At 36.2% G+C, this 16,898-nt stretch overlaps 1 protein-coding gene across 3 annotated transcripts in view; it reads left to right on the top strand.

The window, feature by feature from the left end:
- ZFAND3 (zinc finger AN1-type containing 3) overlaps positions 1 to 16,898 on the top strand; it is a 134,032-nt gene that overhangs the window by 90,441 nt on the left and 26,693 nt on the right. For all 3 annotated transcript variants that reach the window (XM_051613718.1, XM_051613715.1, XM_051613716.1), the window contains one exon: positions 5,933 to 5,998. In XM_051613718.1, coding sequence (XP_051469678.1) covers positions 5,933 to 5,998 — 66 coding nt within the window. The remainder of the gene's footprint in view (positions 1 to 5,932; positions 5,999 to 16,898) is intronic.

Below are 16,898 nucleotides of genomic sequence, written 5' to 3'. Positions count from 1 at the left end.
AAACACTGACATACCCCCAAGTTTGAAGTTATTTTAGTGAACTTTCTTTATGTACATCTGAGACAAGAAATGCACTAGGCTTCTGCAAAAGATCTCTAGCAGAAAAACAAGAGATGTTTTTTTCTACTGCACTTACTGGATGTTTATACTCTTGAGTTTCATGGCTTGTTGAAGCATGACTGTGTAAAAAGCCACATAGGCTATAGTACTAGAAAGGTTAAAAAAAAAAAAAAAGTAAGTTTTTCCAGCATGACCTTATAAAAAATGGATAAAAACCCCACATCCTCTCCTTTTTGTTGAATGGCCTTTTTTCTCACACTATGCAAAAGGTTTCTACTGACTTATGATGACTTAACCATTTTTGTATTCTGGCTGGGATTGTCAGCAGAGATGACAGCTTTCCAATGTACACTCTGAAAACACTTCCTATTTTGAAGCCTGATTGTAATATTCTTAATTGTGTTTTCTGCCTTTTAAGTAAGGACAGTGATTTTCTTAAAATGACAATTTCTCTTGGATGCTATTCGTTGTGTACTTCTCTAAATGCTCTGGCTTTGAGAATTCAGTTGTTCATTGCAGTAGGAGACAGTTGAGTGCTTCCTGCCTTTTTTCTCTAATTCTGGCTGTGGGGAACTTTGTTTTCTGGCTCATCTCTGACTAAAAGTTACATGAATGCCCACTTCTGTAAAGTATTAAATGTATCAACAGACCAAGCTAGCTGCCTGTTTTTGTCTTGCTTTTCATAAATGGTTGTAGAAAATAATTCACTTTGTTGCTAACCTGATTTATTCTGATAGCACCTTGTTTGTTTTTCTCTGATCCAAAACAATGCAGTACCTGTTAAAATTATGCTGAGCTACAAAACTAGCCTACCTGACCCACATGATTTAAGATTGAAATTAAACTTGTACCCAAACATAACTGAGAAAGCTGCAGCTGTATGATGGTGAAGATGAATCATTCTAATTTTCTTTAGCAACTCAGAAGATTGTTGTTTGGTCTTTCTTCTTGTACTCAATTTTGTGTCTCTTCTATTGGAGCTAGAGGGAACACAACTCTAATATCAAAAACCAGCCCGGTGCATATGCTGTATAACAGTTGTCTTTGGATTTCTATGCCACAGAATAAGAACTAGCTATTTTTCCAGGTGTTAAGTTAGAAAATAGTAAAAGGTGGTTTACAACTTAAGGATTTGGGGGGGGGTTTTAGCCTTTTTTTCATTAGGTGCTATGTATAAATAGCATTTAGGTACTGTTTTTAATGTAAAAATAACAGTAATTCAGCTTTTCATTTGGATTATCATTAAACCTGCATTTTGTTGAATACTCATCACAAAATACATATGTTATTGATGCAAACACTTTTTTTCTCTGGAACTTTGCAAGAATGCTTTCAAATATATAAAACCAGTTTGAGTTATGGGCTATTTGAGTTGTCACTTTAGAAATGCCATCAGTGTTAGGTGCCAGTGCAGAACATACAGGCAGCTAGAAATTTGAATGAAACATTTTGTTCTGTAAATTTCAATCTAATCTGCAGTCCCAGTTTCATTTAAAGAACATTTCTGGCTCTTCTAACATCTTAAGCAAAGATTTGGCATGTGAATTTTGAATGATAATTTTGAAACACAATAAAGACCAGTGGAATAGTACCACTGTTAGTTTTTCCATCTGATTTACAGTCACTTCACACTGCAGAGAAGACAGTGTATCTAGGGTCTCATTTATTAAAATGAAAGGACCCCATGGGAGATAAGACAGAAATACAGTCACACAAGAAAAATGTGGGTCAGAGCTACACGGCTATGATAGCTACCTATAAATTATTTTTCAAAATATAATTTAACTGCCAGTTTCAAAAGCATGTTTTTACACTTCAGCTTACACCTGTAGCAACGTGTCATTTCTGTTTGACAGATGAGGAAACTGAGGAAAAGCAGGTAACAGTGAGGTCATAACAGGGGAAAAAGTGGAATCTGAATCCTCTCTCTACTTATTTCATTATAGTAGTTAAATTTACCAGCAGTGCAGCAGCAGCAAAGGAGTCCAGGTTTCACTTCTTCTCCAGAAGCTGCATGTAGATAAAATGTCACAAATATAAATAATGGCAAATTTGTAAAACTGGAATTCAGGAAGTATGTGGTTGACTGGGTTATAATCCTTCTATCTGTTTAGTAATGACATAACTTAAATTATCTTATGCACCTTATCCATTCTACAGCAAACAAGCAGTTCTTAAGCACTGTAAAGTTATGTTGCTTTTTTTTCCTTAAAGAGAATGTCTTCTGCCTGTGCAGACTGAATTTAGAGATGTATGTTCCTGTTTATGTGTTGGTGTTAGTAATCAATGACTGTTTTCAAACTCAATTGTGTAGATTAATTAGATTATGTCTGTACCAATTCAGGGAATGCAGAGCTAAACTACTGGTTTGGACAGGTTACCAAAGGTGGACTCTCTCCTGTACTGGAAACAGCCATGAAATTCTTCCTGGCCTGGCTATGACACTGCTGTCCAAGGAAATTCAGCTTTTGCTTATTAGCATCCTCCAGCCTGTTGCAAGAAAGGAGCTGCTGTCTTTTTTCTGGGAAGGAACAGTCATGGAACTGAAAGTCCAAAACAGCATTTTGACATGCTCGTGTAAATCTGATCAAGTGTTACTTCAGGCTTCTTCACTTATTATTCATGTTTGGTCAGTAGCTGGCTCACAGTTTTTGTATTATCTGTAATCATTGCAGTATATTATTGTAATCTTAGGCTTTGTAGTCTTTGACAAGCTTAGTTTCACTCCATTCTGCATCTCATCCCCTCCTCAATAAGTGCTTCCAGGTGCTCTTCAAGTAAACCTGACACATGAACTCTTGGTGCAAATTTAGAATTTCCTCAAATAGCAAAAAGAGTGGAGTTACCCAAGTATTTCACTTTTTCCTGCACAGGAAGTTCTGAGTGGAGTCACTTCACTTTACAAATACTTCAGGAAGGGGAAACAAGAAGTTACTCTGACTCCGGGTATGTCCTGCAGGACGGGTGCTGCTTGGCAATTACTAGTGTCTTTCAGGAATCAAGGTGGACAATGCAGAAAGACGTTCTAAAGATCAATTTAAACATACAGAAATTATAATAGTCTATCATAGTAAACAATAAAAACATTAGCATCTATAGAAATATAAGTTATATATAATGATATATGTAGAAATAAACGTAATAGAAAAATAAGTATTTTTAAAGAATATGTATAGAAGTAGAAGCAATAGAAAAATAAGTAATAAGTAGGAATAAAAATATGTAATAATATAGTAATAGGAGTAATAATTTTATATATAAAGAGAAGTATATCTAAAGTAAAAAATAAGTAGTAAGCTGTAAATATATATGTATAAGAAATAGAAGTGATTTTAATAAGTAAATTATAGAAAAATACCTAATATAAAAAATAAGTAATAAGAAGTAGCAGAGAAACTGGGTTTGAACCTTTTTTTCCAAATTTATATATTTGTAGTACAATTAACAGGAAGCTATAGAAAGCTAGGGTTATCAGAAGCCTAAACCATAGCAGCTATGTTATCAAGACCTTTTGTTTTAATATATTATAATGTTGAAGTTAAAGGATCTTGTTTTGTCCTTCCTTAATTCTGTGTTTGAATTTGCAAACTGGGTGATTCTTACAATTCTTCTAATTGCTTCAGTAGCTTTTAGTATTTTTGCATTTTTAATCATCTTCTCTTGGGATTACATTATTGCTGTGCAGTGACTCCTTTGGTTTGGAAGAGGAGTTGCAAGTGCCAAAAACCATGCACTGGAAAAAAATAGGAGCATAAGCTGTTGCTTGTTAATTGAATATAGAATAGAAAGATATCTTCATTCTTTCATTTTAATATATTGTTTGTGGTGAAAAAAAAAGCAGCCTACAGCCTTCTGGGTGACATTAGAAGCTAGACGCATGTGGCCTTTCACTGTGCACTGGAGTGTTTTATGTAAATTCCCTTGGAACACTTTTTTGGGGAGGGGAATGAATGTGCATATATCTTCTGAATCATGCCAAGTAATAAGCCTACTGTTGTGTATAGCCAAGGACTAGTGTTCTGCTGATCTGACTTCCCTTTTCTTTCGTGCAGAATTTTTATCAAAGCTGTCAGAAATATGCTGGCCCTGTTTCAAATAATACAAAGATGCCTGTATTAGCCATTACGTATACCAAAAGATGATTTACCAACTTAATGATTTCCACATAGAATTGCACAGTCAAGCTCATACTTCATGGTACTGAATTATGCATGACATTTTTAATGGTGGAACAAAAACAGTAGCAGAAGGAAGTGCTGCAAAGGACTTGAAGCCCTTTCTGGTTATTAGGCACTGGTGTATGTACATGCAGATCCCAAGATATCCTTTGTTGAAACTGGAGCTGTCCTATACGAATCAAAGCTTTATGAAAGTAATACTTAATGAGGAAAGATTAAATAAAAGAAAAACTAACACAGGGAAGCACAGAATACATACCAAGTTACTGGACTTGAAAGAGTGAGAAATAAAAATCTTCTATTTAGTTGGAGGTTGAAAGTATCAACTAGTGTACACACTACAGTAATTCCAAGGATTAGTAATATTTGATCGTCTACAGTGATGGTGCCTGCCAATGTCTATTCAGTGAAAACTGGGATAATGTAATTAAAATTATTTAAAGAAGAGCTTTTGCATCTTGAAAGACAGCTATGGTTTAATCTCAATTAATTGAATTTCTATACCCTTTTGATATATTCCACATCCTGTTCTATGTATTATTTACCCAAATTCTGTACTGCAACCAAATGCTATATATTTGGTGTTTGAAAGTTGAGACTGACTTAACAGGCCTGCTGTTAACAGTTGAAGGGGGGCCACCTCAGAGAGAACCAAGACAGTTTACTACTACCAGACCAGACTTGAAACTATTTAAAAAGAGAAAGCATTGGCCAAGCCATAGTGCTGCTTTTCAGATATGCGAAGACTGAAAAAAGTATTTTTCAGGACATGAAGAGTTACGTTAAGGATTATCCTGTCATACTATGTTCTGGTTTATTGCCAGCATATTACTACTATATCACCAGCAGTCCAGAGCAAACTTGATTACTGGTATTTTGATAGCCAAACTCTACTGGAACTAGCTTGATTTCAGGCTTTTTAGTATAATCCAATTTATAATATCCAATTATCAAAGCTATGGTGTGTTATTACCACTGGTACTGCTACTGTTAATTTGTCTTGGCTTCATATATGGGGTTTATTTTTACTGCAAGTCATTGAGTACACTCAACTGGTTGCTTTTTTAACAAGATCTCTAGAGAACTCTTCAACGATGATGCATGTTAAGAAAAAAGCCAGAATGCAATGTGCTATAAGCGGAGACCAGATGAGTCGGCAAGAGTCCAGAGTTCAACAAAAAAAACCCCAAGCCTTAAACATGGAAAGAATTTGTTAGCATATGCTTGTGCCACACTTTGAAAACATGAGAATAAGATAAGAGGCAAAGTCATTATCTCACTGAAGTCAATGATGACGGCTTCTGTTGACGTTGAGGAAGCGATCACTGCGTCCTTTGTGTTACTTGTGGGTTAGTTAGATACATTTCTAGTTTTGTTCTGACATAAACAGTACCTTTCTCAACATTGGAAAAAGGGCAATTACAGTGTGTAGTTTCCTGAAACTGTCTCTTAAAGTATTTATAAAGTATAACATAAATTTTTCTTTTTGTCCCAACTTCTCATCCAGTTTTTCAGTGCAAGACCTATTCAGATTTGACTGGGAAAGAAACACTGAGAACAGTAGATTACTTCTGTATGTGCTTTCGAAAGACAAGTGCTCCTCAGCATTTTATATTCCTAAGTATAACTTTGATGTGGTTGTCAATGTTAAATATTGGTGGTGTTCTGAGGCATATGATTTTCTCTGTTTCCAGGTGGGCCATGCACAGGTACAGCTCATGCCTCGTTAACCACACCAACCAAAAGATCTTGTGACTCAGGTATGTGTTTTGTGGGGGCTGAAAAATTAGATTTTGCATGGTACGTAGCTCTATGGTTATAGTTTAATAGTCAAGGTTAATAATGTGGTGAATGCCCAATGAAGTATTCTTGCTTTGCCGTTAGAAATGTATATATTAAAGGATCTGTGTGGCAGATAGTTCATCTTGAAGTCCTGTTAAATGTAATTCCATGAATATGCTATGTTTTCAGTTAATCTTTGCAAACATAAGACATCCAGGAGTAATCGGTTTGATTTAAGTCTAATGATTGTGATAGTGTTCTGGAAATACAAAGTATTGAGTAGAAAATGGAAGTATATTGACTTTACTTTCCCTCATCAAAGATGCAGTATAGACTGCTGAGTAAATCTCACCTGCTCTGGGTTCTTTCAATGACTTTATTTCTTCATGGAGGATATAGATGGATCATCTTTCAGAGAGCTAGTGTCTGTAATTACATGGTAGATCATTGCCAGGCTGAAGCTGCTGGTTCTGCTCTGGATCTTGCATGAAGGATCATGTGAGCACTCAGGCAGGCAGGCAGCCAAGTTACCTGCATTGGCTCAGATCTTTTTCAGACTTCAGTTTTGCATGGATTATGGAGTGCTTGTATGATCCTTTCTACCAGCACCACTGTGGGAAGCCATAAGCACCTGTGGAGTGGCAGTGACAGACATCTAGGGTGTAGTAATGTTCTAGCAGTCTGTGTTTCCAAAATAACTTTTGCCTATATTTACATTTATGTACAAATTCAACTGCATAGAATGTGCAGAAAGTAAGGGCATTTGTGTTTCATTGAGGGCTCTTCTTTCAGAAGGTGGAGGTTAATTTCCTCTGAAGTCAATCTTTCAAGAAATGTTTCAGGCTATTGTATATTTAGCTGAACTATTGTTATTGCATATATGCATGCTGTTAGCTCGTAGTGGATGTCTGATGATGCAAGTTGGCTTGGTCCGCAGCAAAGGAAGGTTAAAGAGAAGCAATGTTACCTTGCACTTGATGCAGATGCAGACCTCTCAAGTAACGCATGATAATTTGTGACAATGCTGTGAGTATTGTTTGCCAAAGAATTTTCTAAGTTTGGTATTGGAAGGTACTGGATCCAACTTCTCCACAATAGGAAGACTGTGGAATTTCTTTTCTGCGTCACCAGGGAGGTGTACCTAAACAGGATGGAATGTTTGCCAAACTAACCTGCTTTGTTTATGGTGTAATTTAATTGTATTTTCTTTATACATTAACTGTTGTATTGTTAAACTCTGCTTTTCATTGCAGGGTAATTTAGAGCTTTCTATGATGCTATAAATACTGAAAACTGAGAGTAATGTTTGAATATTTTTTAAAATGTACTTGGGATTAGCAAAAAGGCAAGTCTACTATTCGGAGTGTCAAGTGGCAACAGCAAAAGCTCCTTAGAATAAAGCAGATGAAGCTACTAGACATTTTGAAAAGTATCCATTAAATGGTTGGCTCAGTAGTTCTCTTATTTTTGATTTATGGTAATGTTTGGTCCCTGCATGCTTGTATGTTAATCATTTAGTGTGTTTAGCAAGAAAATAAGGAGATCTTCTTAATTAGATGCCACAATTTTCATCTACAGTCAACTAAACCTAATGAGTCTATATTACTTCATTTTCCCCCAGTGGTTTTTTTACATTATTTGCTCAGTGATCTGCATATTTTGTTTGTTGTCCCTTACACTAATAAACCTGGTAGCAGGAGTTGCAGTTATTTTCTCGAGAGCTTGAATTTTCAGCAAACTTTCATTTTTAAAATAAATGACGGTGTTTTCAAAGTCTGCATTTGGGATTCCAGGTAGATACAGGAATTGAAAACATTGGCTATAAAACATTACCCAGAAATAGTGTGACATCTTGAGGCATAAGCAGCAGACCGGGTAGGATAATATTTTGCACTGCATTCACTTCAGCTTAGTGTCCCTTCCTAGAAAACCATTTAAGTGATACAAGCAATATTTGTCAATACTACACATTGTGTATAAGCCTCTTTTCTCTAAGTATTCTATATTTCTTCTACTTGGAAGACCTTTGAAGGAAGAATGTTTTGGTGGAATTCATCTGTGTAATTTTTTCTTTCCCTTTGAGCATATTTTTTCCCTAAAGTCTGCCATATATCAGCATTTAAAACAGAAAATTAGAAAATTGACCTACTTATCTTGTATGCAGGTTGCCATCAGGAGGATATTAAAGCAGACACAAACCTTTCGTATTTTTTAGCATTATTATAACCATTTAAGAAAGATCAAAACAATAAATCTGCCAAGACATGGGAAAAGTTCTCTTAGAAAGAAAAAGTTTTTACCTCCTGCTCTTGTCATCTTGCATGCTGGAGGAGCTGTTCAGATAAAAAATTGTATTATGACACCAAATAGTGGGGTTTTTTATCCTCCTCTTCGGTAGAATTATTGCTGTGGTAAAAAGTATTTCTGTTCCAAAGTGTGCCCGTAGGACAAGCATTATAATGAAAAGAATGAACAAAGGCTTGCAGTCATTAGTTTGGATGATTCTTTAAAGGTTTTTGAGAGCCAGGAGTCCGAAGATTTTGCAGAAAAAAAGGAGTCTGTGGCCTAGTGTGTAGCTTCTTATGGATTTTGATTTGTTTTGTAATGTTATGATTGATGCCAGATACTTTGAGGCTTGCTTTAGTCACAAGTGCACCCAGATCCCATTTATATTGGGTGTCTGTGTTATGAAAGTGCAGGAGCAAGTGGCATGTTACTTTTCTTTTTCTGCTGTCCAACTTAAAGATGATTTAATACACAATTCTAAACACCTAGGTCTTAAAACATTTTCATGCAGCTGAAAGAAATCTGAAAAAAAATGGTAGAACTGTGTGAATGTGCTCAGTTAATTTTTAATTGTATGGCAGAGAAGGGTAGTAGAAAAAGGCAGATCAAAATGCAGAAATTAAATATTCAGTTCATACATTATAGCCATAAAGTCAGTGAGTTTTAAAATACTTTCTTTCTCAGTAGCAGATGGGCATCTTTAATATTCTATATAGTTAAATATGCAGATAGCTCACATTTTGTGAGGATATCTGTCCTAGATGGGTGTGGTGGTGTTTATATTGTGTGAAATTACAGTGCTTGTCTCATTGCTCCATGCTTTTTCTAGTTTAAATTTGAGTCTAGAAGATGCAAATAGTTCTTCCAGTGCTTGAGCAAAGAAGTTAAGCAGGTGTATGGTCTTTTTTGAAGTTTTGTGTTTATTGATGTGTTTATACAGCGCTTTGAGGCTGAACTTATGTAATTGAGAGGGCAACCCCTTAAGAGTTAGAGAAAGGACAGGTTGTGGAAGAAGTACCCACATTTTCAGTCACCCAAAACCAAGAAATCTTTACTGTTGTATGATCATTTTTTTATCAATCTTTGTGTTGAGTAAGACAAAAAGATCTAGTACACCACTAATTAAATTATGTTTTAAAATAGTTCTGAAGCGTGAAGCTCCTGAGCAGAAAACATGCAGAAATTATTGAAAGGGTTTATAACATTTAAACAATTTTGAGGTGTGTTTTTCATTGGTGTTCCAAGGGACCTATAAGGTATTATTTAGTGTTTGACTTCTGGAGGGCATTATGTTAGAAATCCAACCTTCTTGGAGCTCTCTCACTCACAGGAAAGTGGTGATAGAACAGCCTTTGAGCAGCATAAAATATCACCCAGCCCTGGCAATCGTAGTGCCCATTAGGGATACACTTTTTTTTTTTCCCCTTGGCTCCATTTCCAGCTGTACTAATAGAACAGCACATCAAGCAAAGCTGTAAATAAAAGTTATAATCTAATAGGTGGGCGCTGAAGTGGAATGGACAGGAGCTGGGGCATGGGAGCCTTATTACTGCTCATCAGCAATTATAAACAGGATAAAGTGTCTGGGACTTGCAAGAGCTAATAGGGACTGTGAGATAACACCATACCATGATCAGATGATGTATGTTGACAGGTTTTTACTATCTCATTTTATTGCCTATTTTGTTGATGTGTTGTATTATCTGTTCTGTGCTTCCATATAAATCTGGATGGATAAGAAGCTTGAGCGCATAAATTTTGCATTAGTTGGCAGCACTGGTTATCTGAGAGCCTTTGCAAAGGGTTATGATTATTGTAGATTAAAATTCTCCTAATGGTAAGGGTCATCATAGTCATATCCATAAACAAATTTAAAGACTTACTGCAATTGTAGGTTTTATTTTCACCCGCACATTATTCAACTTTACAAAATCACCCTCATTTAAAAATAGTGGATCTGAATCTTTTATGCTAAATGCATCTCATGTGTTTCAGACTAAATGTGTTATAACCAGTGTGGCTGGAGAATCCAAAGAGATGGGCTTGGGGTCAATGCATCAAAAAGTTTTTTTAAAAGTCAGCTATAGCTGTGATGATCCTTGCCTCTGAGTTATAAAAACTTCATCTGTTCCTGGGGAGTTTTTTAAGAGCTTATTAGCACACGGTAATTGGTAATATTCACCAAAAAAGTCTTTTTTGATCCTTTATCTGTCACAGAGAGTCTAGCACATTTCTGTGCTAGATGTCTAAATCATCTCTTTACTAAACCATTGTGAAAAAAGGCCTTGAAATTTAGCCTGTACTTGCTTTAATCTAAAGAGAAGTTTTGCAGGCATCTTCATAGTTCATACATTAATAACTCATGCTGTTTACTTCTGAAGAGAATTTTCTTCCGAATGATGGGAAAAAATAGAACATTCAGAAGTGGAAGGGTGTGCAGCAGCATGACAGCATGTGGAAACAGTGACTCCTATCCTCATCTATTCAGTACAGCCAGGATAAAATAAATAGATTATTTTTCTATCATGACATTAGGACAGGAATGCTTACATCTGCCTGTGTTAAAGTACACTAAGCTGAGATGAATGGAAATCCATCCTTTTCATAGTTGGTCTTTCTTTGAAATTAACTTTCATACTTAGTGCTTCCCTTTGCATCGTTTATAAAGTGAGGAAGCTGGATAGTTGAAGTGGCCAAAGGGACCAAAACATGTAATGCAACTGTGGAACTTCTAATTCACATGCTGTATAGATGAATGAGAAATGCCTACAGACAGTGTTTTGAAGATGTTTATAAAGCGTGATACTAATTTCTTTCAGGGAGTAACTCCTTTTTCTAATCTGTGTCTTGAAGCCATTCATGAAAGGATTTCTGGCCATAAGAAAATAAGGTTACTGTTATGAAATAGGATAAGTAGCTGAATAAGTTAATTTCTGTGCCTATTCATGTTTCTCATTTTGTATTCCCCAAAATTGTACTAACTCAGATTAATTCTCTTAAGAGCATGTAAGGCAGTCATATATAATCTCCATGTTACTTATGCATCCTTTCTAAAGCCAACAGGAAGACCTTAGAGGATTGCTGCTTTCCCACTGTGTGGTAGATCAGTGAATCTTTGTAGTTAGCTGCCTCATGCAGCAAGTGGGATTCAGCCTGTGGGAGTGGCAGGAATGTCCAGCATCCTAATAGAAAATGTCCTCCAGGTACTTAAAACTCTTACTCCTGCTACCTTTGTTTATCCTTTTAAATCACCCAAATTCATCTTCTTTTATCCCTTGTGTTATTTGGATGTACCGTTGAACCTACCTTTTTTGTTCTTACTTCACCAAATAATCTGCTTCAAGTCCTTTTTTGATTACTTGTAAGTCAGTTTCTGAGCATTCACTTGTCTCTATCTCTTTTTGCTGCTCTTCATTCAATTTTATCTGTTTTCATTTCCATATCCTGAATCCCATTATAAAAAAGATCACATTCAGTGTAGAACAACCTTGAAGAAAGTGTGCTTGAGTCAAGAGGACTGGATGATCTCTTGAGAGGAGTTCACATTGAATTATAAGCCAATAGGAAAATTCTCTAGAATGTCAAGTTAAAGGTTGTTCCAGAAGATAGGAGTAAATGCTGTCTTTGGCTTAACTGTGTTAGGAAGAGTATAGCCAACAGATGAAGGGAAGACATCTTTCCTCTCTAGTTGGCACTAGAACAGGTACCCACAGAGGCTGTGAAATTTTAGTCCTTGGCAGTTTTTGAGCATGGACTGGACCAGGCCGTGAGCAACTGGATCCAGCTTTAATATTTACTCTGTATCAAGCAGGAGGCTGGACTGTGTGGCCCCCAGAAATCCATTCCAGCCTGTTTTTTCAGTGATACTAGCAGAAAACAACTATGATCTGAGTGATTAAAGGTATTTAGTCTGACCTCAATAGCATTCATAGCACTAAATGAGAGCTGAGGCAGGCAGATTGTAGAACTACAGGTGAGCATTTAGTGCCTCAGTCACTGCAGGGAAGGGCCAGAAAAGAGACTCTTGAAAAAGTGGGAGATTTGGAATGGTGAATGCAAAGCAAAGAGCTGGGAAAAAGGTCCTTGTAGCAGGGTTCTCTGGTGCCATGAGCAGGATAAGCGAAGTGCACTTTAGTAAATAAATACTCTGCTATCCTGAAAAATGTTATGCTGCTGCCCTTACAGCTTTCTCACCACTTTTTCTATATGGTCTGATAGGTGGTTTTCGGTCTGGTTGATAAAATTCTTGCCATATGCAAAACTTTGTTTTTAAGATCATTATATTTAAAATTCAGATGTGACCACATTTTTGTATTAAAGTCCTAAGGAATTATGTCCTTGAATTTTTTGAAATAGAAGAATAAATATTTTATTCTCTAGGTATATTTTTATTACAATGAAACAACTTTACCTTGAATATTTTTAGTGGTTTCATGCTGTGTTTAGTTTTCAGAACTATCAGGATCTCTTTGGTAAGTTGACTGACCTTTGACTGTAAGTCCATCATTCTTATTAGAGAAGATACATCTATTAAGCATATTTGGCGTGATGCTCCCAACAGCTCTTAATTCCTCGTTTCATGACCAGCATCCACCCACAGACTGCTGGAAAGCCATTCCCAAATAACAAATTTGCAGCTCATAACTTTAAATAAACTCTATTTGCATTAATTATAAAGGCAAAGAAATCAGGGTTACATGTCTAGTATTTCCCATCTACAACCCCTTCCTAAAAAATAATAAAAAATATCTGTTGGAGCAGGACTGGGTGGGGGAGCTTAGGGTTTGCTTTAATTTTGTTTGGCCTTGGCCAGTAGCAAGAGAATATGAATAATGTCACAAAGAATAGTTGAGATCATTTAAGTTCAAGCTCCATGAGGAACTCTGATCCTCTCAGCCTGAAGAACTGGATTGATTTTACCTCAGTATGTTGCAGTCAGCACCTTGATCTGACCTGCACAAATCAGACAGCTTTCTTACTAGTATGTTTTAGCAAATAGGACACAGCTTTTTATTGTTTTAAATGTGTTATTTTATTGCACTGGGTTTTTTTAACAAGTTCAGCATTAAATAACTGACCTGAAGAATATTTTAAAATGCATAGCCACATACAATTTTTTTATTCTTAATTTTTTTTTAATTGTCTTAAAATATATGTAACATGCAGGGAGCTAAACCATGATCCTGTTACTGCTGTACTTTTTGATGTGAAGGCAGTGCCCCCAAGGTTCTGAGTCTTGGTGAAGGCCTCTATTCTGTGGGCATCAGACAGCTTTTAAGGAAGTTTTCATTATTTTCCATTTAGATACTAATTTTCATAAGGATCTTAAAAATGCATGGAAATAATTTTAGAGTGTCTTGGAAGTAGGCTTAAGTCTGTTGAGCATACAGTTGGGAAAGTATCTTCCTACAAAGTGAGTGGTTTATAAATCTTTGTATGTTCACTGAATTGTCTTGCAACCAAGTTACCTCTTGTTCCTCTTAATTTTCCAAATTACTTTCCATAACAAACTTCAGAGAATAACTAATGAAACCAACACCTTGGGGCAGAAGAGGATTGAAAAAGAGCTGGATGGAAGATGCAAGGCAATGCATGTACTGTTGTATCCTCTGAGTTCTACCTCTTCCTTTATGTAGGTCTGGTCCTTTGGTTCAGGTTAGTATAGGTGCTTCCCAGAAACTTCCTTTCAAAATAGTAAGAACAGCCCAATAAACCAGCCTGACTTCTGATGTATTGTAGACAGCAATCAGATGTACAGAAATTGTCTTCAATGCTAGGGCTGGTTGTTTTTTTCCTACGAAAATTACTAGAAAAAGTAGCACAAAACATAAACTTGATTTTTAAACTTTCTTTAAAATAACTGAATCAAAACCTACTGTTTTTTGAAGATAGATTAGTTGTACATTTCAGAACCTACTCTTTATGGTTGGACCTGGTGATGCTTCAAGGTCTTTTCCAAACAAGGTAATTCTGTGATTCTAATGCAGTCAGTAAATTTTTTATCAAAATACAAGAGCTCTTAGGATTTTTCCCTTAACATCAATCAGTTACGGTCCTTGGAATTATAGTCTCTCATTGCAAGATTTCTGTTGCTAATGGCATCACTGAGGTTCTGCAGTTAATGACAAATAAGTTTTTTGAAAGATAAATATGGAAAATTATTTTTTCACTGCTAGCAGGTGAGAGTTCTTCACAATCTCTCTTCTGAATCTGTGTCTTAGCCTTGGAAAACCATCATTACAGCAATGAGGGGAAGGCTGTACTAAGAAAAACTCACTGTATGAATGAAAAATAACAGAGCAAGTAGTTTCTATATAGAACTGTTTTTAAGCTGTTAGTTTGAAGAATTACCTTCCTGAATACTGCATACCATCTGATTGATGAGGCCAGAGCTGGAGTGTGCTGCTTGGATTTTGAAGCGGAGCACTGCCGCTTATTTATGCACTCTTGAGCTGTCTAGCAAATATGCATTATTTATAGCATTATCTATTCTTATTAATCCAATATTAGAGAATTTCACAAAGCATAAGAGGGCTTTCATTAAAGTCAGCAAAACCAAAACTGATATTGCTGAATGCTTTTGAATTTCCCATTTTATTAGAACCAGCATAAGCTTATTTGTATGTGCTTGTATATACGCATTAATATATCTAAATATACATATTTGAATGCTATTAAGTAGTTTTCAGGTGCTGTGGAATAGCCAGGATGTTCATTATTTGCCTTCGTATATATATTTCTGTATTACAGCTTTTTTCTTTCTTCTTGTGTTTCTTTTCTCCATTGAGTTAACTATGTGTGTGCCTTATTCCTTCACCTAATAATCCTGTTCTGAATACCCAGGCCACTTACGATAGCAATTTTTCTCCAACTGTACTGTCACCAGAATCTCCTTTCTCCTTCTCCCAACCCTGACCCTATGCTGCTAAAATACAAAATTTAATAATGAGAAAATAAGTTCAAATTGACACCTTTAAAATATTTTTTGTAAACTAGTGAGTTTAACATTGTGACTTTTTTTTTTCCAGCCTTTTTAATGTTTGTTCTTTGTAATAGTCTGAGTATATGAAGGACTTGAGATGCTGTTTGTCAACTATGCAAAACAAAAAACAACAACCCCATCTTTTTTTAACATCCTCAGAATAGTATCAAGCTTCTGCACTGCATAAATTTCCCCCAGTAATCAAGACAACAGGAATTCAGTCTCATGCCTGCACACACGAGCAGTTACTGTCTGTGTCTAATGTTGCTCTCAGCAGCTCTTTCTTAACGTTCTTCAGCTGTTTTCCCCCTGTAGCAAGAGATGGGCAGTGAGCACCAGGCTGAGTGCTCAGCAGGACTGTGCAACCTGCTTGCTCTCCAAAAACCCATCCGTGGTTGTGGGCTCTGGAGTTTTACAAACTTGGTCTGTTGGTGTAATTCAGGAAAGGAACCCCATTCTCCAGTGTTCTAAAGGTCCTGCTTTCAGTCAGCAGAAATAGGGGTGTCTTTGCTGTAGGAAATGGTTCAACTAATTGAAACGCAGGAAGTTAATCCATCAAAGGAGCTGTACAGTACAAGTGCCTGAATACTTTTAAATATATACTGTTTCAAATCAATTTGGTATGTAAGTAAAAATGTTTGAGAAATAAAGGAGTATTTCCATTCACTAAAGACGTGCCAACATCAGAGAGTATGAGGGAAGTAATGCAAGAATTTAAATATAAAACAGGTGTGGTACAGGAACCTAAATATGAGATGAAAACTAATTAGGTTTTCTCATAATTTAGCAATTATGCAATTTATTGGGGGGGGGGGGAAGGATAATATGGATTTTCACACTTCTAATTATAACTTAGCTGAAATGCATGCAGTAGCCCATGTAACTCGCTATTTGTCATATAATTTTCAATGTACATTTCATTCATCTGGGTTACTGGCACTAAATTAGTCTCTTCTGTTTCATTAGATTGTAGTTAATAGCCTCATTAAGTCACACTGCAGTACAATATACTTCTTTTTTGACGTGAATGTACCAACAATACAGAGGAAAACAAAAAAATGTCAGAGGAAGGAAGGAATTAGAATGTAATTTTTTTATATTATATTTTCCCACCCATAAATCTCAGAATTACAGAATGGCTGAGGGTGGAAGGGGCCCCTGGAGACCATCTGGTCCAACCTCCTTGCTCAAAGCAGGGTCACCTAGAGCTGGCTGGGGGCTGGCCAGGTTTTGAGCACCTCTGAGGATGGAGCCTCCACGACCACCCTGGGCAACGTGTGCCGGAGTCGGGTCACTTCTTGAGTACAAAAGTGTTTCCTTATGTGTAAATGGAATGCTACTAAAATTTTATGGTTATGCTCCCACTTTTTTATGTTTTCATGAAGTCATATGCCAGCAGTAATACATGCATTAATACTCATTCACACACATACAGAAGATTTTAACTAGAGAGTGTTAAGTTTTGAAGTTTGGTGATACAAAAAAAATTAGATTGATGCAGGTAAAACACTGGGAAGAGCAGTTCCCTGGTTTCCTAAGGAAATAAGGCCCCGATAGTTTGTCCCACAATAACTTCTGAATTTCTTGGCTTATTTTAATCAAATTTCACA

The sequence above is a fragment of the Apus apus genome, chromosome 3, assembly GCF_020740795.1.
Source record: "Apus apus isolate bApuApu2 chromosome 3, bApuApu2.pri.cur, whole genome shotgun sequence".
Taxonomy (NCBI): Eukaryota; Metazoa; Chordata; class Aves; order Apodiformes; family Apodidae; genus Apus; species Apus apus.
This window is presented reverse-complemented; position numbering and strand designations above follow the sequence as displayed.